General features: G+C 38.2%; 3 protein-coding genes across 3 annotated transcripts in view; 1 reads left to right on the top strand and 2 right to left on the bottom strand.

The window, feature by feature from the left end:
* Nucleotides 1-8,477, top strand: part of pawr (PRKC, apoptosis, WT1, regulator) — a 58,129-nt gene extending 49,652 nt beyond the window's left edge. The window contains exons 4-6 of the mRNA XM_028450602.1: nucleotides 1,356-1,485; nucleotides 6,033-6,137; nucleotides 7,755-8,477. Coding sequence (XP_028306403.1) covers nucleotides 1,356-1,485; nucleotides 6,033-6,137; nucleotides 7,755-7,841 — 322 coding nt within the window. The 3' untranslated portion in view covers nucleotides 7,842-8,477. The remainder of the gene's footprint in view (nucleotides 1-1,355; nucleotides 1,486-6,032; nucleotides 6,138-7,754) is intronic.
* Nucleotides 8,478-14,409: 5,932 nt separating this feature from the next.
* LOC114465529 (E3 ubiquitin-protein ligase TRIM16-like) lies at nucleotides 14,410-16,179 on the bottom strand. The gene has a single exon (XM_028450601.1). The coding sequence runs from the start codon at nucleotides 16,155-16,157 to the stop codon at nucleotides 14,499-14,501; it is 1,659 nt and encodes a 552-aa protein (XP_028306402.1). The 5' UTR covers nucleotides 16,158-16,179; the 3' UTR covers nucleotides 14,410-14,498.
* Nucleotides 14,700-21,461, bottom strand: LOC114465528 (E3 ubiquitin-protein ligase TRIM16-like). The gene is made up of 2 exons (XM_028450600.1): nucleotides 20,098-21,461; nucleotides 14,700-14,821 (listed from the first exon to the last, which is right to left on the bottom strand). Coding segments are annotated over exons 1-2 (1,344 nt in total). The 5' UTR covers nucleotides 21,440-21,461; the 3' UTR covers nucleotides 14,700-14,819.
* Nucleotides 21,462-21,585: the final 124 nt, after the last annotated feature.

Genomic DNA, 21,585 nt, shown 5'->3' with positions numbered 1-21,585 from the left:
AGACTGTGTGCTGCTGTCTTTGTGTGTTAGCTTGTGCTGATGAAGGAAGATTAGCCGTGAGGAGTCGCAATGAAAGCCACAAATGAAATCCACTTTATCTTGGTTTAAACTCGCAACAAGGAGAGCGCCTCAAGGGCCGTGTGTTGATGGAGTGCCATGTTTGTGAGTCACTAAAATGTCAAGGATGGAAATAAGAGTTTTCATCTGAACTCGGCTGGTTTAAGGAGGAAGTTTAAACCACTTTAGAGTTTATTTTTACTGTCACTCTTTGTCAGATTCTTTTTCAATCTGTTTTCATTTGAATTAATCATCTGATGACAATGATCTCATTCCCATTCTCATCCTATTACTAGGAGGAAACAGTAGTAGCCAGAGAAAATCTAAGCAAGCTCGGGGAAAACATGCAAACTCCCCATTGAAAGCACCTAAGTGTCCATAAGTGTCCTCCAATATCTGTCAGACAGTTCGAAGGGTTTAATTTGTCCTTTTCTTCCCACTGGATGTTTCAGACTCTCACTGTGTTTTCTAGTGAATTAATCGCACCTGAGAATAGGTCGCTCTTCATTGAAGTCTAATCTGGCTATAAGTCACATGACTCAAGCCTGGTATATGGTTCTGCGTCAGGACTACAGTACTTCTGCATCGAGGGAATTAGCTGCATTTTGTTCATTTTGTATGTTTCTGGTTAATTTGATCAGGTTTTGGCCATTTTTGTCTGTTCTTGGTTTAGTTTAGTTTAGTTTTTTACAAAATTTTCCGGCATGTTCCAAAAGCGGTTTGGTAAATTTTCACTGAATTTACAATTTTGGTGAAAAAGCATTGTTTGTCTCATATCTGACTGTTAATAATTAATTTTATTTATTTTCAGACATTACATAACAGTGCTGCTAATTTGGTTTAGGATAGAATGATGAATCTGTCAGTCTGTTTTTAGCAGACAGTCCAAGTATACACAGTAATGAGGCTTTTAAAAGTAAATAAATTATTTTTCACTGAACTTCTTTAGTGAAGCTAATGTATGAGATAACGTTAATACGCTGCAGAGAAAGAGCTGCCATTCTTCTCCCTGTTTGAAGGAGGCCATTGTTTCCTAATCAGAACAGTTTCTGCAGCACTCTTCAAAATCATAGAGGTTTTTTTTCCATTAAGGAGCCGTTAATAAAAGGGACCAACGCTCTGCAGATATTCCTCTACCTGTTCTTTGACTGACGGATGCGTCTTCCTATTGTAGCTTAATAATGCGGCCATGATTCAAACACTCTCCTAGCCTGTCCGTCATAAATGTCACTCTTTGTGCTTTTTCCTCGTGACTCACTCACCTGTACGACGGCTTTTTATCTGTGTGTCTGCATCAGCTCTGCACAGCAGGCCAGCGAGGAGGAGGCGGTGGTCGAGAGCAGCAGACAGCGCAACAGCCTTCACAGTAAAGAAGGAGCAGTGGCTGCAGATGGAGGTCTGGAGAAGAGGATAGAAGAGCTGGAGAAGGTTGGTACCATACTGGAGTGTTTCCAGCTCCTCTGGACAAAAGCATGTAAGAATTAGAGATGCACCGTAATGAACATTTTTGGCCAGAACTGGAAATAAAAAATACCAAGGCCGAAAACCAAAACACTGAAATAAATTATTATTCCCGTTGCATTAACCTCACTATAATGAAAACATTGCATTTGTATAAATTAATATACATTTAAATCAATTGAAAATGTACAAATATTTATTCAGCACTGACACTCCAACAATGCACAATATATATATATATATATAAAAATGTTTAACCTGACCCACTCATACATGAAATAATATTGTACAGGCCAATAATAATAATAAAATATAGCCTCAAGCAGCGATAAAAGGCCCTCGCCTTCGCCGTGCCGCCTTCGATGCGCTGCCATAAGTTCATACAAAGACATAATATCAATGCATTATTAATGATTTGTTTAGACAGAAATGTACTATTGAGATAAAAACTTAGACATATTCATGATTTTTGTTGTTGTATTAACACATCCAAGAACATTGCTGGAGTTGTAGTTGTAGTTAACACAAAATGGAGAGAATCTTGATGAAAAATAATGCGATAAAAAATAAAGCATGCGTCTCATTGACTTTTTTGATCGAGAGGTCATTTTAGATTTTTTTTCCCCATATTAAATTGTCTTCACTCTGTAGGGGGCGCTAACACGGCAATTTCCATATTTCCACATTGAGCTGGTTTAGGGCCGAGAGTTTAACAACTGATTCACATTAAATCAAAGTTTGTATGTGCAAATGGGAGCATTTTCAGAAAACGTACATTTTCAAAAGGTTTTGGCCAAAATGCAAGTTATCAAAAATCTATAACTTTTGATATCTCACTTCTCTAGATGATCTCCAGCGATTTAGAGCTCGTCAGTGAAACGCCCTAGGAGGAGTGCATTAAAATACGCTTGCCCCATATTCACTCTGTAGGGGGCGCTAACGCACCAATGTCTGTTTTTCCACATTGAGCACAACTGATTCACATTTGACACAAATCCAACTCCTTATGTGCAAATGGGAGCATTTTGTTAAAAAAAGAACAAAAATTAAGCCTAGATTCACGGCTCCGCCCTGCAAACACCGTAAAGTTATCAAAAATGTATGGATAACTTTTGATGTCCTACTTTTCTAGATGATCTCCAGCAACTTTGAGCCCCGTTGGTGAAACGCCCTAGGATAAAACCAAATGCTAGAAAAAAAGAGATGCTTTTATTTTGAATGGGGATGTTTGATTTTTAGCTTGCAATGCATCATGGGACTGTTGAGTAGGACAAGTATGCCCACTGTGCATTCTTAAAAAATGTCACCAGATAGTATACATCCTTTTCATACTATCTAATGTGAATGTCAAACTTAGTATGATTTACAACACAGCCACGACGTCTGGTTCTAAAATGTCACTCACTGGGTTTTCATTGCGACATTTCTAAATAGGATGTAACGATTCACTCAACTCCCGATATGATTCGATTCACGATACTGGGTTCACGATACGATTCTCTCACGATTTATTTTACAAAATGGGACTGTAGACAAATGATGAAATTTTTTTTTTTTTTGGGAAAATACTATACTATTTTATTTTTATTTTTCATTGTCCAAAGAATCCCTTGATAAACTTTTCAAAACAATGCAATTTAACTAAAAATAAATGTTGAATGAAATAAATAAAGGAATAATACAATTGAAGAAGAAGCCTCTTAATTTAAATTCTGGTTCTATAGTAAACAATGCAAAACTACATAATAGTTATTTTTCTTTTTAAAAGTGCAACTGAAAATGTATTTTGTGCCTTAACAATTGGACTTTTAAAAAAAAAAAAAAAGTAATTTCACTGTATTTATGTCAGATATTTGTTTGGACCAGCAGAGGGCGCTGATAACCCAGTGGTCGGTTGGCATGCAGAAATTCTAGCAGTGAAGAAGAGATGTTATGCTAGCAGACAGAGCTAATAGACAGAGCTTTCTTTTACAGATATTCACGTAATATTACAGATATTCTTTCGGTGCTAAAGGGGTAAGGAATCATTTATGAACATGTTTAGGAGTAGAAGGCAGCCAGAAAGAAAGTAGTAGCAGATTCCGCCCACCGCCAGCACTTTTAAACAAGAGAAAGATAAATGTACACCCTCTGCTGTTTAAAAAAATTACTGCGATTCAATTTTCAGAATATCGATGTGAACCGTGATACCTATGAATCGATTTTTAACTGCCTTACGATTAATCGTTACATTCCTATTTCTAAACGTTGACAAAGCATAATTGCGCTTTAAACGTGTTTCCACTGAAGGTTGTTTTACAGTGAAATCTCGTCTTGCGAGACTTCTCTGCAGGAAGATGGACGCTCCAAACCTCCTTATAACACTCCTCATTCCTTTGTTGTTTCACGTCCAATGTGGCGATAATAATTTTTTAGTATAATGTTAAGAAATGTCTGTGTCTCTGCTTCTGTCCACACGTAACGTGCCTTGTTTTCTCAGAGAGAATTGGTCATGTGACCAGGTACGTCACTTTCTGTGACGTGTATTCACGGAAAAAGTGTTTTCATAGCGCTTTTGTGACACATTTCAATATCGAAATGTCTGAAATTCCTGAAAGCGTAAAAACTTTTTAATGATATTTGAGTGTTTTTTTTTTTACCTTGTTTTTATTACACATTTTTACACGAAACAAACAACAAACAAGGATATAACAATCAGGATAACAGACAGGGTCTGTACAGGTTCAGGGTGCATTAATCCCTGAGTTTGATCTTTTTGAAATTATAAATCAGAAGCTGAGTCCCAGAAACACATTAATCTGTACATCATATTCATCAATATCCTCGGAAAACGCAGGAAAAAAGATATTAATTCTACAAATAATTATTATTATTATCCATTACCAGTTTTTGTTGCGCTATTTAGATTTTGCGCATTTCCAAGGTTAATGGAAACGCAGCTAGAGAAAGTGGGTTTCTCTTTGAGTGAAGTAACTCCTGTTTGATGAATGACGTCTGCCGTTACAGCCCCATGTTGAGCTGAAAGCCTGGGTCTCTGACTCTGATTTCACCCCCTATGCGCGGTAGAAGCTCAGTGAAGAAAACGACCTTTCCGGCGCCTCCGTCCCTTCCATCAGACACTCTGTGAAAGCTCGACTCACTGCAAAGTGCAGCCGTGACCTCAGCCACGCTCTTTAACTCGTATTCCGCCGCCGTCTCTGAGCGTTTGTCGTGACCGCGTGTGTGAGTTTCTGCTCGTTGAAAGTCCAGCCTGGTTCACATTAGAGGAAGAAAGAAGAAGAAAAAAAACACACTAATGGATTTGTGTCCTGTGATGTTTGTGTGTCGAAATCTGAAAGCAGCGATGAGTGGAGTTTTCTTTGTGAGGCTTCATAATGCCTGTACCTGCACGCTGCGTTTCTATGGCAACGCTTTCAGCAGCTGAAGGTGACGGTCCCAGCGTGATCTTCATTTCCATCACAAAAAGCTCGTTCCCATTAACCCCGCGTGTTTATCTGGTGGTGGAAGTAAGTTGGTCACGTTTGACGATTAAAAACTTCCAATAATAAGGATTTCTCTTTCATCATTGATTTAGAGTGCATGAAGTGTGAAGGAGTGTGATCAAATGATGCCCACCATGAGAAGTTCACTGATCTACGTCATACATCGGCAACTGGTGGCCTGTGGGCCAAATACAGCCCTCGGTCTGACTTTGTGCGGCCCCCAAATTTAATACACAAAACAAAAATGACAAAAAACCGACACAAAATGACTTCAAAAACACAAAATTATTGAAAAATACTCAAAAATAATCATAATACATTTAATTTGTGGTTCACTTTATAATTGTGAAATCTCAAAGTTCAGGAAAGCACAAAATCACCCAAAAAATACACAAACAACAAAAACACACGTAACAGAAAAATACACACAATGACAACAGCAAAATCATAAAATAAATCCAAAAACATACACAACAAACAGAAAAATGAACTAAATAATATATCATAAGAGTAAAACATATTCGTTTCTATTGCACTTAATATTAAATGATCCCAAAGTCCAGGAACACACATAATAACCCCAAAAATACACAAAGTATCAACAAAATATGTCAGACTGACTACTTTTTTTTTTTTTTTTTTTAATAAACATTAAAAAATAAAACAGACAAAACTACAAAATGAGTTCAAAAACATGGTAACGACAATAAAAAGAAACAAAACTATGAAAAAAACATTTTAAAAAATCAGCAAAATATGTAAAACGACTACAAAACTATGAAAAAAACATTTTAAAAAATCAGCAAAATATGTAAAACGACTACAAAACAAAATAAAAAAAATACAAAAAGACACAAAACTATGGTAGAATACACAAAACAACAGTAGAAGAAGCGCCATCCACCAACATGCAGAACTGCAGCCCTCTAGGAACATGCTCCTAAAGACCAGAACTGGGACGAAGGTGGTTGTTACTTTGTGGAGACGTGTTGTGTGTATCATTGTGTTGAAGTTGTGTGTGTGCGTGTGTAGGAGCTGGCTCAGGAACGTCAGGAGAACAAGCGTCTGCTGAAGGTCGAGCAGGACAAAGACCAGCTGATCACAAAGCTGCGGGAGGAAATCGACCTGATGAACAGAGTGAGTTTCTCACTGTGTGTTTATGGAGAAACGTTGTGTTCTTTTTTTGTATTGTTGTGTATTTTTGTTGTTTTTGTGTTTTCTGGAGTCTGTGCATTTTGATTGTTTGTTTCTTTTTTTGTGTCATTTTGTGTATTTTTTTTTAATTTATTGTGTTTTTGTTTTTGGTATTTGTGTGTTTTTGTAGCCATGTTATGTAACTTCATCTTGGCCAGGGGACTACAGACGAAAAATAGCCTCCTGGCTAATTCTGGCTTTTGTTAACCTTGTTTGTTCATAGGTTATATGAAATTGAACTGTCCCCGTTCAAATAAACCAATACAATACAATACAATAACTTTTGTTTTTTTAAGTGTTTTTGGAAATACTGTAGTTTGTACATTATATTATATATTATATTATTTGTACTGTATATATTTCTGTCATTTTGTGTATTTTTGTCATTTTTTTTTGTGTTTTTGGACTAATATTTTGTGTTTTTGTTGTCATTTTATCTGTTTTTGTACTCTTTTTTATGTCTTTGTATTTTTGTTATCATTTTGTGTCTTTTCAGATGTCCAGGTCTGCTCTCAGTGATTCTCCAGCTCTTTTCATGTCGTCACGACAGTTTTCAGCATCAATAACTATGATTTTCCTGCACTGTGCTCTGTATTTATTTATGATCACACTCCTTTTTCAGACGCACAGAATTAGCTCAGGCCGTATTTTCTATCATTTGGAGCAGCAGCTGTCCTGCTGTGACGGGCTTCTACACAATAGGAACCATGATGAAAAAGACAGCGGTCGATAGACTAAACGGTGCTGGGGCTGCATTTCACCACTTAACACCATTTTTTGGTTGCGTGTCGTCGCTTTGTGTAAAAACTGTTCGGCCTGTGAAAACCACAATGTCCATTTGCTGCTTCTTGATGCAGAAACCTGAAGTTTCACAAAGTGTCTGCAATCGGCTTCTCAAGGTCCACTGATTCAGCAAAGATGGAAGGATTTATGTCCCCTGAAGCGCAACCAAGTGTCTCCTAAAGTGTCTCCTAAAGTGTCTCCTAAAGTGTCTCCTAAAGTGTCTCATAAAGTGTCTCCTAAAGAGTCCCCTAAAGAGTCCCCTAAAGTGTCCCCTAAAGTGTCCCCTAAAGTGTCCCCTAAAGTGTCCCCTAAAGTGTCTCCTAAAGTGTCTCCTAAAGTGTCCCCTAAAGTGTCCCCTAAAGTGTCCCCTAAAGTGTCCCCTAAAGTGTCCCCTAAAGTGTCTCCTAAAGTGTCTCCTAAAGTGTCTCCTAAAGTGTCCCCTAAAGCGTCCCCTAAAGCGTCCCCTAAAGCGTCCCCTAAAGTGTCCCCTAAAGCGTCCCATCACAACCCGCTAAGTTGGGTGAAATTAATGGATACTACGGCAAGTATTTTTCTGATTTGTGATGGAAAGACAAAGAGATTGTTTAACAAAATTACGTTTCATTGCGATAGAGTAAGTAATATATATATCTATTTCTTTCTCTCTCTTTTCTTTTATGTATTTTTCTAGTTGTTTGTTGTGTTTTCGTTCTGTTTTGTGTATTTTTGTGGGTTCTTTTGGTGTGTTTGTGAGCTAGCTAGCGTTGCTGCTAACGTGACGTTGCTCTTCTCCAACAGGACCTGGACGACATGGAGGACGAGAACGAGCTCCTCAAGCAGGAGAACAAGACTCTGCTGAAGGTGGTGGGTCAGCTGACCAGGTAGAAGTGCTCTGACCCGTGTGTGCACCTCATCAGCTCTCCCACCACGCCTCCGCGCTTCTTCCTATTCGCTGTAAATTTGTTGTACATAGGCAACCTAGATTGTTGATTTTTGGTCTTTAAGGAAAGTTTGTGATGAATGTATGTGCACGTTCCCACGCAGCAGCCTGAGCACAGAGGGCCGGTGTAGCCTGGACTAAACACGACACTGCTTCATGGGCAGCGGCCCAATGGGGAACCAGTTTACTGTGACCAGCGATCACTCATTGGTACATTTTAACCTACAAAGACACAATAAATGAATAAATAAATGAAGCGATGAGTGGAATATTCACTCCTACTGGTCCTTTATACCAGATTATCTCTTTACACGTCACTGCAGTTTTTAGCTAGTTTGTTCAAAAGTCTGGAAAAGCTTCAACCGTTGGAGGAAAGGTTTGGAGGAAACATCATGAGTTAAAAAAACCCACATTTAAAACGCTAAAATACAAAAAATGACTATAAAGTTACAGAGAACAGGAGGGAAAAGCACTTAAATTAATGACAAAAACCAACAAAGCAACAAAAATATGGGGAACAAACCTGAATTGACAACAAAATACACAAAATAAAGACATGAATCCACAAAATTACCACAAAACAATGATGAAAAAACATGTAAATTGAAAAAATAAAAATAAATGCGCAAAACAATGACAAAATACACAACATGACGACAAAAATAGACAAAAACAAAACATGCAAAATTCCAAAAATTACACAAAACTATTTTACACAAAATTACCACAAAAAAAGACGTGAAATGCTTGAAACAATGACGACACAAATTACACAATATTACCACAAAATTATATAAATGGTGACAAAATACAAACATTTTAAACAAATGACAAAATACACAGAGAAAACTACGACAAATCAACAAAAGAAAACAAAAAGGCGAGAAAAATAAATAAAACAATAACAGAAGAAAAAAATAAATAAGTACAAAAAAAGTAAAAAAAAATAGTGTTTACTGCGGTTAAATTAACAGTTGGTAAATGAATATATGGGTGCACTACTGCCCCCTGGTGGCTGCAGTGGGATAGAAGCCAATGACAGGAGCTCATGCTGTCAGTCGTCGTAAGTTGGGGACGATCTCGACTTGTTTCAGACGAATGTTTTTAATGTTTTAATGTCTCTTACTCTAACACATGATGTCTGTACAGACGAAGATTTAATAATCATTTAATAAAAGCTTGATTATCTCTTTTCTCTTTCGACTTGTTTGTGTTCATTACGACTCATTAAGTGTGATGACACCATGCTGCTGATGTAACACACACACACACACATACCACTGACTTGCCCGTCCGTCACCATCCACCCTCCGTAGCATTAATCACCTCACCTGTAAAGCAGCCACGTTAAAGGGGACATATCATGCTAAATCCACTTTTTTAGCCCTTAAATGCATTTTGTTGTATATTTATAGTGTTTAGAAGTACAGAAAAAATCAAATTAGTCTCTTCAGGTGCTCCGTAGATATCTTTATATTCTGTTTTTCTCATATTTTTCAATCTGTTTTGATTTTTCTATTCTCTATTACGTTTTTTGAACTATTACATCACAGTATTTGCAGCAGAACTGCCAAATTAGGACATCAACTCCAGGCCCAACACTTCGAGCAATCCGCCATTTTTACTTCTCGCTTTTATTTTGTAGTCCAAGCTCAAGGATGCTGAAGTTACGAGAGGATAAGTCAAAATGTTGGGTTGTTGGATGTAGTAACCCACACACTTCATTACAACGTCTCCCAGCATCAGAACCTTTTCAAAGTGTCTGGTTGAGTTTTATTTTTCACAGAAATGTACCCACATCTGTGGGTAAGGTCATTTTTGTGTGTGTGAAGCACTTCAATGATGACTGCTTCATCAACCTCCACCAGTATAAAGAAGGATTTGCCGAAAGACTTTGTCTGATTGAGGGTTCAATTCCTTCTATCTTTGGAGACGACGAACAGAGCACTTCGGTAAGCTGTAAATAACGCTAAAAAAGTGTGATGATAAGACGTCCTGTCATTGTTTTAGCATTAGCAGTTGCACCGTCTTCAGACTTCATATGTTAGCGCTGTGTGTTTGTTTTAGATCCTTGATGATATGGCCTACGTGATTTAATTTAAGTCTAAAGTTTTCATTAGTCATTTCATTTTGCCGTTTTTGTCTTTGAAAAGACTTAAAATGCATTTCGTGACGTTAGCTCGGTGCTTGTGTTAGCTCACTTGTTAGGGTTCTGCAGGTTCATCATCTTCATTTTCATCTCACTCCGCTGGGTCAGACTCTGGCTGGAACATGTAAGGCTGGATGGACAAGTCTAACGTTGTTGACGTTTTGTAAATAACCTCTGAATAAAAAGTTTCTGCACCGCTACATAGCCGTATCTCTTCTATCAAACTACAAAAATGGCCGAGCAGGGTGGAGTTGAACCGAGTGTCACCTGGAGAGGGGGCGGGGTATGGAGTGTCTCATTTGCATTTAAAGAGACCGCACCAAAACGAGTTGCTCTCAGAAGCACATCAGAAAAGGGGTGGAGCTATAATAATGAGGAATTCAGACCCAAGCATTCCAGTTCCGCTTTATATAGACCACAACTGTATGATTTATATGTGAAAAGGAAGGATTTAAAACCATGATATGTCCCCTTTAAGGCTAATATTAGCTACATTTCCTGATAATAGCTTCTCTCAGATGATAGAACGAGCTCCATTCGGTGCATTACGTTTAATCTGATTGGTCGGCTATGATCTGATGCATTACGTTTAATCTGATTGGTCAGCTATGATCTGATGCATTTAATTATTGTCTTGTCATTTCATTGTTTTGTAGTTTCACAATGTCTATTGATAATTTTTAAAACAGAAAAATAATACTGTAGTTTACTCAGTAACGATTGGGTGTAGAAATGTAACTAACATACTCAAGTACAAGTAATAATACTGATTTAGAAATATACTCAAAAAATTAGAAGTACCCATAAAAGCAACTCAACTACAGTAACTTGTCATCCATTACTTTCACCTCTGTCGAGTGTGGACAAGCTTTCTGCAAACCAGGGTTGGGGTCAATTACATTTTTTGATTACAATTAGGTTTTCAACTCAATTACGGTTATGTTAACCAGCATTTTTTTCCATTTAATTCATTGGCTGCCAGACATTTTCAGAACAGCTACCCCCTCACTGCCAGTCATTTTAGAGCATTTTGACTGATTTTTAAAGACCCACAGATTATTTTGTACTATGACAATTTAAAATCTGATACCTGATTCTGAAAGATTAGACTCACTACTTTCATCAGAAAAAAAAGCTAGCTTGTTTCGTTCTTCCGTAATCAGCAGTTGAATATAGATAAGTTTCACACGAAACGCCAGTTTCTGACAAAAAGCTGAGGTAAAAAACTTTTTCTGAAAAAACCTGTCAGTGACTTTGAGGCAATTTTTTTTTTGTTGCTTTAGGGACACCTCAACATTGGTTTCCTTCTATAAAACAACACTGAGACCGGGCTTTTGATGGCAAACTTATTATTTTGTTATCTGGGTCAGAGTTAAATGATTTCTTCCCTCAGTCTCCACACACGCTACTTCTTCCTCCTCCCGACATGCTGAGTCAACCCGCTTGACCCGGTTTATTGATAACAATTTCATGATCGCAGCACTCAATAGTCCACTTAGTTCCACACATGCTCTGCTCGAGTGTGCGCGGCTGTTAGCTTCACCGTCTTTCCTTGTTGCACCATTTTCTACCTGATCATTCTTTTCCTCTCCCTCTGACCTCTGCTCATCACCTTTAGATCTCTCATCCAAAGGTGCACTGCTGCCACCTACATGGCACAGTTGGTCACTACATCATAGTACAAGACTGATATTCATGAGAACCCCACCAGCTTATCCCAGCAAACCTTGTTGAAAAACACAATTGACATTGGCAGCGAGCGTTTGGATTTGAAATGACGTATATTTACGTCAATGACAGTGAGTGAGTTAAAGGGGCAGTATTATGAAAAATTACCTTTATAATGGTTTTGCTACAGTGATATTCATCCTTTAGCCTCATTCAGAGGGACAACGTTGAAAAAGTTCTGTTTCCTCCCTCCCTTGTTATTCCATATTTTGTAAAAATTCAGCTAAAAAACAGGCCAGTTGAATTTTTCTTGCTTTTTGACATCACAGAAACTCCACCTCCTGACGATCTTGGCTCCTCCTACCTATAAGAATGTGAGCTCCTCCCTCTCAAACTAGCTCTCAACTAAAACAAACACTGCAGTTTAATATAGAATATACATTATACTTTATTGTCATACATGTAAAGCTACATACATGAAATGTGTTCTCTGCCTTTAACCCCTCCCTGACGAGCAGTGGGAACGGTGTAGCGCCCAAGGAGCAGTTCCATTTTTAGGAGCCGTTATAGCGCCTCGTATCTCCTTTGATATGATTTGACGTGTTTTTGACATAATGCGACGCAGCGGTTGGACAAAACAAATAATTGTCATCACAAATGGACTACAGTATTCCTGTGGTTAGAAGAGTCGAGGAGAAAGTAACGTAGCAGCTTAACACTGCGTGAGTGTTTGAAAAGCTGACTGACTCCGCTGCTGCCGTACACCAGTGACGTGCAGTCAGGGTAAGCAAGGTAGGCAGTGCCTACCCAATTTTACTGTTTTATTTTGGAAAAAAATTGCAAATGCATCAATACAAGAAACAATAATAATACAATAAACACAATATTTGATGCAGATGACTTCCCTCCAGAAAAAAAAACCCCAAAATAAAACAATAATTACATATACTACTTCATACACATACTTTTTGTGTTGGAAAGGGAGTGGGTGGAAGTATAAGCATATTAGTCCCACCCCTTTTTCTACATTACAGTCAACAAAAAACCTAATTTTCAGCATTATGTTTTCTAACCATTGCAGCTGGTAATAAATTAGGTTTGTCTCATTTTTATATGATTTTTGATTATAATACACATAAAAAACACATTTTAAAAAACACCCTGGACAGGAAGTGAAATAAAGTGGCTGCTTCATAGGCTTCCCTCACATGTGAGAGTAGAGTTCCTGTAACGTCATCATATCCACTGAAAAGTTCAACATCTAAACTTTTAGAAAGTGTTGATTGAAATATTGATAAAAATGCAATGATTTAAAATGCTCAGAAAACACTTTTGATGGGAAACTCTGACATTTCTATTGACTTTTTAAAAAAAACTCCCTGGACATGAAGTGAATAGAGTACACGTCTGTTTATTAAAGGTGGTTTGGTCTCTCCTAAAAAGTAACTTAGTTACTTTGCTGCTTTACTGTTGATAAAAACCTTTATTTACCTCCTGTTACTGTACGGAAGCTCACATTTAACTACAATGACCTGCACTAAAGAGAGAGAGGGAAGGAACTCACCTTAGAGGGCGTTGCCATGACTACACATCACAGTCACAAAGGAATTAGTCCACAAATATTAATGAAAAATAACAAGGCAAGTTTATTTGTGTAGAGCATTTCATACACAAGGCAATTCAATGTGATTTACATGATCAAAAAGTGCAACAGAAAACATTTAACTGCCTCAAAATCAATAAGAACATTTAAAATCAGCAAAAAAACATTTAAAATCAGCTGTAAAAACATTTAAAATCAGCTGTAAAAACATTTAATATCGGCTGTAAAAACATTTAAAATCTGCAGTAAAAACATTTAAAATCTGCAGTAAAAACATCTAAAATCAGCTGTAAAAACATTTAAAATCAGCTGTAAAAACATGAAATCAACAATAACTCATTCAGAGACAGAGACCTGCTGGGTTCATACCTAACTAACATTTCACTGATGGATTCACCACTACATTTATAACCTGCAGCATAACTTTAAAGTCTACTCTGAGGCTGGCAATTTCAATTAAAATATAGATACTGTTACGGAAACTGTCTTTTTTTCAATTTGAATTCAAATGCAATTATTATATTCCAACTGAAAGTCAAATACAATTAAATTCTCAATTACTGAAGTTCAATCACAAATTTACTCTAACTTTTATTTAAAAAGCACTAAAAACAGCCCACAGGGACAAATCACTTTACTAATGATCTCATATCGTGTATGCTCATTATTTATAAGCCTGTTGTGATGATTGTTTCTGCTTTTGTGTTTATATCTTATAGTTTTATTATATTTACATTTACATTTTAGTGCATTGATTATAATGTCATATGTAAAAGCTTAAATAGGGACAAGAAATGGAATTTAGTGATGATTATAAACATCAATAGCTACAGTATCGTTACTCTTTGTACCGTCCCTATTTAAATAGATTCTATAATATCCTAACTATAACCCACTAGCCCCTCCCACCTGTATGAGTGTGAAGATTCACTCGTAGGATAACTTAATATGAATCATATTTTAATAATAATTAACTACGTGTGTGTAAGCCTTAGAACTGCAACATGGTTCCCCAGTTTACAATTACAAAGTAATTATCTGACCTCAATTACAATTCAATTAAGTTTACAAAGGCAAAGTAATTGTGCAATTATGATTATGCTGCAATTGTAATTAATCATCAATTAAGCAATTACAATTTTAATTAACCCCAACGTGTGTGTGTGAATAAAATCATTTCAGTTACAGTTTACAGAGTTCAGCATTATCTCCATAATAATAAACACTAACTCCAGCGTGTAGAGGTTCAGTGAAGGTGGTGATGACTCTGTGGAGGAGAGTCATTGTTTCAGAGACACTGTAGAAGGACAGAATACCTGCTGTGTGATCCACGTACACTCCTATTCTGGAGGACTGAGGACCTGAGACTGGAGACTCTATGTTGTTGTGATAAAATGAGTAACTGTTTGGAAAACAGAATAACATCCATGATTTGTTATTAAATCCAAATCCACATTCCTTCCCTCTCCCTGCTCTGCTGATACTCTTGTATGCGACTGATACTCCTCCCCCTCCCACCGCCACTTCCCAGTAACAACGACCAGTCAGACTCTCTCTGCTCAGGACCTGCCACCATTCAGTGAACCTGTCTGGATGATCAGGATGAAGCTGATCTTCTTTCCTTCCTGTTACTTTTCTGTTTCCTTCTGATAATCTGAGGTATCTCTGAGCTGTGTTTGGATCCAGAGTGATTTCCTGTGAATACTTTAAGAATCCAGCTCTGGTCCTCGGCTCTGACAGTAGATCATCTACTCTCTCCAGAGTGTGACAGACTTTGGTCCAGTCCTCCATCAGGACTTTGTGGAGATGTTCTCTGAGCTCTAACACAGCTGCTGTCACCTCCTCAAAGCAGCTCTCAGGACCTCTGTGGATGATGGAGGAGTGTGTGGACACACTGAGCGCTGACAGGGAGCTGTAGCTGAGGACAAACTGGATGTGATCCTCAGTGTGGGAGAGCTGCTGCAGCTCAGCGTCTCTCTTCTTCAGCTCACTGATCTCCTGCTCCAGCTTCTCCTGAAGCGCTCGGACTGCACTCACTTCAGTCTGCTGTTTGGATCGGACCTCCTTCTCCAGCTCAGAGCTTCTTTGGTGGAGGAGACGGATCAGCTCAGTGAACATCTGCTCACTGTGCTCCACTGTCTGATCAGCAGAGAGGTTGATGGTCTTCTCTTGCTCTTTAAGCAGCTCCACATCTTTCTGTCTGTCCTGGATGTTCTTGTAGATGTCAGCTAGACTCTCCTGCATCTCTCTCTGTTTCTCAGTCCTTTCTCCTGCAGCTGAAACCGTGTTGTGGTCTTTATGTTCCTCCATGGAGCAGAGAATACAGATACACTGCTTATCAGTGCGGCAGAACATCTTCATCACCTCATCATGACGAGAGCAGATCATCTCCTGGATCTTCTTGGAGGGATCCACCAGTTTGTGTCTCTTTAATGCAGCAGATTCATGATGAGGCTGAAGGTGTTTTTCACAATAAGAGGCCACACAGTTCAAACAGGACTTGAAGGCTTTCAGTTTCCTCCCAGTGCAGAAATCACAGGCCACGTCTTCAGCTGCAGCAAATCTTTGATCATCAGGATCATCTTGAAGTCTGTTCTTCTTTAGTTCCTCCACTAACTTTGCTAACATGATGTTTTTCTTGAGATCAGGTCTCCTTATAAACTTCTCTCTGCACTGAGGACAGGTGTAGATGTGATTCTCCTCCTCTGCATCCCAGTGGTTGCTGATACACGTTCCGCAGTAGCTGTGTCCACAGGAAGTGGTCACCGGCTCCTTCAGGAGGTCCAGACAGATGGGACAGTTGAAGGTTTGTGTTTGTAGCTCAGTTCCTTGCTGCTCCATTTCAGCAGTCTGTCACTGTCACTCCCTGAAACCAGTCTGAATGCAGAGTTACTTTACAGCGTGTGTCAGCGCTCAGCACTTCCTGGTTACACCCACGCACACACTGCAATTATGAGGGAGGAACAAAGAGCTGTGAGCTCTCAGCCAAGGATTCCAGGAGATGAACTGGTTTGACAGATACTCAGAGTTTAAAGTCAAGAATCACTGAAAACCTCCAAAACAAAATACACAAACATCTGGCCTCTCTGAACACTCACTCCATCCTGTTTTTGGATGTTTTTTTTTTTTTTTTGGAAGATTTTTATTTGGATTCTCCTTCTTTACTCCAACCAACAAGACAAAATCTAAACCAATGGCCTTGTATCCAACAGTTGTGTGTGTGGTTACACTCTCACACACAACTGGTTGAACCAGTGTTGCAAACTTAGGAACTTTGTCTCTAGTTTTAGTGACTTTTCTTACACCCTGAATCTTTTTATTAAAAAGAATAATAAACTGAAAAGCATAATTTCTGATGTCCAGGTCGTCTTTAGTCCTCCTGGAAAACGATTACTTTTACTGTCACATTACCATAATTCATGTTAGCATTAGAATACACACCAAGCTTATTGAAGAGGGCTGGTTTATATCATATACGTCAATAAGAGACGTCACAAAAAATGAAAGATTAATATCTTTAGAGAGTAAACTATCAATTCAAGAAAAAGCTTATATTTGTTCCCCATCACCAACCTTATGGAAATAAATATCAGCTCTTCCGTCTGCAATAAATTGTCTTTTTACCAAAGGAGCAGAGAAAATAGTTATGTATAGTAAACAAATGTTTTATGAACATGGAGATAAACCAGGAAAATGTCTTGCATACCAAGCCAAGAAAAAAATGAAGTCCCATACAATAACAGTTATAACTGATGATTTGAGTAACAGAATATATGATAATCAGATGATAAATGACTGCTTTAGGGAATATTGTGTAAATATGTTCTCTTCTGAGCAGATGATGCACCTATATTAATGGAAGATTTCTTTGCACAAATCTACCTCCCAACATCATCAGAAGATCAGCAAAATCTTCTTAATGTGTTGATTACACAAGACGAAGGAATGAAGACTATTCAAAGTTACAAAATGGGAATTCACCAGGACTTGATGGATTTTGTAGTGAATTCTGAAGGAATTTCAACACTTGCTGTTAGATCTGTTACTTCAAATTCTTAATCATACATTTGTTACTGGGGAAATGCCACAAAGAGGCTAACATAACACATCGTAAAAAAAAGACAATTGTCCTGAATCGCTCTCCTCCTATAGGCCCATAGCTTTATTAAATATGGATAGAAAACTGCTTGCTAAAATCTTTGCAACTCGATTAGATGACCACCTCCGTATTTTAATTAATGAGGATCAAACTGGATTTATAAAGGGCCAAAATTCAAGTAATAATATGACATCATTTGTTACACAATCTTTTGAACAAAATTCTTTGTGGATGGTTTGATTCTTTCTTGGATGCAGAGAAAGCATTTGACTGAGTTGAATAGTTCTTTATATTTTACATAATTTTATGAAATGGGTTCAAATCATAAACAATGATCCACAAGCAGCAATTATGACTAAAAGGCTACGATCAAAATACTTTTCAATGCAACAAAGAACCTGACGTGATTGCTCTTTGTCACCTTTTTCATTTGCATTGGCCATTGAACTGTTAGCTGAGGCTATTAGCATTGCACCTTCTGTATTTGGTCTTCATGTTGGGGATGTGTCATAAAATAACACTCTATGCTGATGATGAACTGGTGATCTTGGCCAACCCCAACATACCAGTCCCGTCTCTCATTCAGGTTATTGAGATGTTTAGTAAATTATCTGGTTATAAGATTAAGATTAGCTTTAAGGCCATACCAGCCTGTCATTGCCTGATCTCGTTAGATCTTGGAAGCTAAGCAGGTCTGGACCTGGTTAGTAGTTGGATGGGAGACCACTTAGAATTCCAGGTGCCACAGCTCAGAAAACACTTTTGATGGGAAACTCTGACATTTCTATTGACTTTCTAAAAAAACTCCCTGGACATGAAGTGAATAGAGTACACGTCTGTTTATTAAAGGTGGTTTGTTCTCTCCTAAAAAGTAACTTAGTTACTTTGCTGCTTTACTGTTGATAAAAACCTTTATTTACCTCTGTTACTGTACGGAAGCTTCACATTTAACTACAATGACCTGCACTAAAGAAAGAGAGGGAAGGAACTCACCTTAGAGGGCGTTGCCAGGGACTACACATGTTGTTCATAGTAAACAAACACACCCACAATGTGTGTCTCTGATGTGTTAATAGAAACAGGAAATAAGGACATAGAACTACATCACAGTCACAAAGGAATTAGTCCACAAATATAATGAAAATAACAAGGCAAGTTTATTTGTGTAGAGCATTTCATACACAAGGCAATTCAATGTGATTTACATGATCAAAAAGTGCAACAGAAACATTGAACTGCCTCAAAATCAATAAGAACATTTAAAATCAGCAAAAAAACATTTAAAATCAGCTGTAAAAACATTTAAAACCAGCTGTACAAACATTAAAATCAGCTGTAAAAACATTTAAAATCAGCTGTAAAAAACATTTAAAATCAGCTGTAAAAACATTTAATAATCAGCTGTAAAAACATTTAATATCGGCTGTAAAAACATTTAAAATCTGCAGTAAAACATTTAAAATCTGCAGTAAAAACATCTAAAATCAGCTGTAAAAACATAAATCAACAATAACTCATTCAGAGACAGAGACCTGCTGGGTTCATACCTGACTAACATTCCACTGATGGATTCACCACTACATTTATAACCTGCAGCATAACTTTAAAGTCTACTCTGAGGCTGGCAATTTCAATTAAAATATAGATACTGTTACGGGAACTGTCCTTTTTTCAATTTGAATTCAAATGCAATTATTATATTCCAACTGAAAGTCAAATACAATTAAATTCTCAATTACTGAAGTTCAATCACAAATTTACTCTAACTTTTATTTATAAAGCACTAAAAACAGCCCACAGGGACAAATCACTTCACTAATGATCTCATATCGTGTATGCTCATTATTTATAAGCCTGTTTGTGATGATTGTTTGTGCTTTGTGTTTATATCTTATAGTTTTATTATATTTACATTTACATTTAGTGCATTGATTATAATGTCATATGTAAAAGCTTAAATAGGGACAAGAAATGGAATTAGTGATGATTATAAACATCATAGCTACAGTATCGTTACTCTTTGTACCGTCCCTATTTAAATAGATTCTATAATATCCTAACTATAACCCACTAGCCCCTCCCACCTGTATGAGTGTGAAGATTCACTCGTAGGATAACTTAATATGAATCATATTTTAATAATAATTAACTACGTGTGTGTAAGCCTTAGAACTGTAACATGGTTCCCCAGTTTTACAATTACAAAGTCAATTATCTGACCTCAATTACAATTCAATTAAGTTTACAAAGGCAAAATAATTGTGCAATTATGATTATGCTGCAATTGTAATTAATTATCAATTAAGCAATTACATTTTTAATTAACCCCAACGTGTGTGTGTGAATAAAATCATTTCAGTTACAGTTTACAGAGTTCAGCATTATCTCCATAATAATAAACACTAACTCCAGCGTGTAGAGGTTCAGTGAAGGTGGTGATGACTCTGTGGAGGAGAGTCATTGTTTCAGAGACGCTGTAGAAGGACAGAATACCTGCTGTGTGATCCACGTACACTCCTATTCTGGAGGACTGAGGACCTGAGACTGGAGACAGGATGTTGTTGTGAATAAATGTGTAACTTTTTGGAGAACAGAATAACATCCATGATTTATCATTAAATCCAAATCCACATTCCTTCACTTTCCCTGCTCTGCTGATACTATTGTACGCGACTGATAAACAAACTCCTCTCCTTCTCCACTCCACCTCCCAGTAACAACGACCAGTCAGACTCTCTCTGCTCAAGACCTGATAACAATCAGTGAACCTGTCTGGATGATCAGGATGAAGCTGATCTTCTTTCCTTCCTGTTACTTTTCTGTTTCCTTCTGATAATCTGAGGTATCTCTGAGCTGTGTTTGGATCCAGAGTGATTTCCTGTGAATACTTTAAAAATCCAGCTCTGGTCCTCGGCTCTGATAGTAGATCATCTACTCTCTCCACAGTGTGACAGACTTTGGTCCAGTTCTCCATCAGGACTTTGTGGAGATGTTCTCTGAGCTCTGACACAGCTGCTGTCACCTCCTCAAAGCAGCTTCCAGGACCTCTGTGGATGATGGAGGAGTGTGTGGACACACTGAGCGCTGACAGGGAGCTGTAGCTGAGGACAAACTGGATGTGATCCTCAGTGTGGGAGAGCTGCTGCAGCTCAGCGTCTCTCTTCTTCAGCTCACTGATCTCCTGCTCCAGCTTCTCCTGAAGCGCTCGGACTGCACTCACTTCAGTCTGCTGTTTGGATCGGACCTCCTTCTCCAGCTCAGAGCTTCTTTGGTGGAGGAGACGGATCAGCTCAGTGAACATCTGCTCACTGTGCTCCACTGTCTGATCAGCAGAGAGGTTGATGGTCTTCTCCTGCTTTTTAAGCAGCTCCACATCTTTCTGTCTGTCCTGGATGTTCTTGTGGATGTCAGCTCGACTCTCCTGCAGCTCTCTCTGTTTCTCAGTCCTTTCTGCTGCAGCTGAAACCGTGTTGTGGTCTTTATGTTCCTCCATGGAGCAGAGAATACAGATACACTGCTGATCAGTGCGGCAGAACATCTTCATCACCTCATCATGACGAGAGCAGATCATCTCCTGGATCTTCTTGAAGGGATCCACCAGTTTGTGTCTCTTTAATGCAGCAGATTCATGATGAGGCTGAAGGTGTTTTTCACAATAAGAGGCCACACAGTTCAAACAGGACTTAAAGGCTTTCAGTTTCCTCCCAGTGCAGAAATCACAGGCCATGTCTTCAGCTGCAGCAAATCTTTGATCATCAGGATCATCTTGAAGTCTGTTCTTCTTTAGTTCCTCCACTAACTTTGCTAACATGATGTTTTTCTTGAGATCAGGTCTCCTTATAAACTTCTCTCTGCACTGAGGACAGGTGTAGATGTGATTCTCCTCCTCTGCATCCCAGTGGTTGCTGATACACATCCCGCAGTAGCTGTGTCCACAGGAAGTGGTCACCGGCTCCTTCAGGAGGTCCAGACAGATGGGACAGTTGAAGGTTTGTGTCTGTAGCTCAGTTCCTTGCTGCTCCATTTCAGCAGTCTGTCACTGTCACTCCCTGAAACCAGTCTGAATGCAGAGTTACTTTACAGCGTGTGTCAGCGCTCAGCACTTCCTGGTTACACCCACGCACACACTGCAATTATGAGGGAGGAACAAAGAGCTGTGAGCTCTCAGCC

This window comes from Gouania willdenowi, chromosome 6 (assembly GCF_900634775.1).
Source record: "Gouania willdenowi chromosome 6, fGouWil2.1, whole genome shotgun sequence".
NCBI lineage: Eukaryota > Metazoa > Chordata > Actinopteri > Blenniiformes > Gobiesocidae > Gouania > Gouania willdenowi.
The sequence above is the reverse complement of the archived record's forward strand: the minus strand, read 5'-3'. Positions and strand labels throughout refer to the sequence as shown.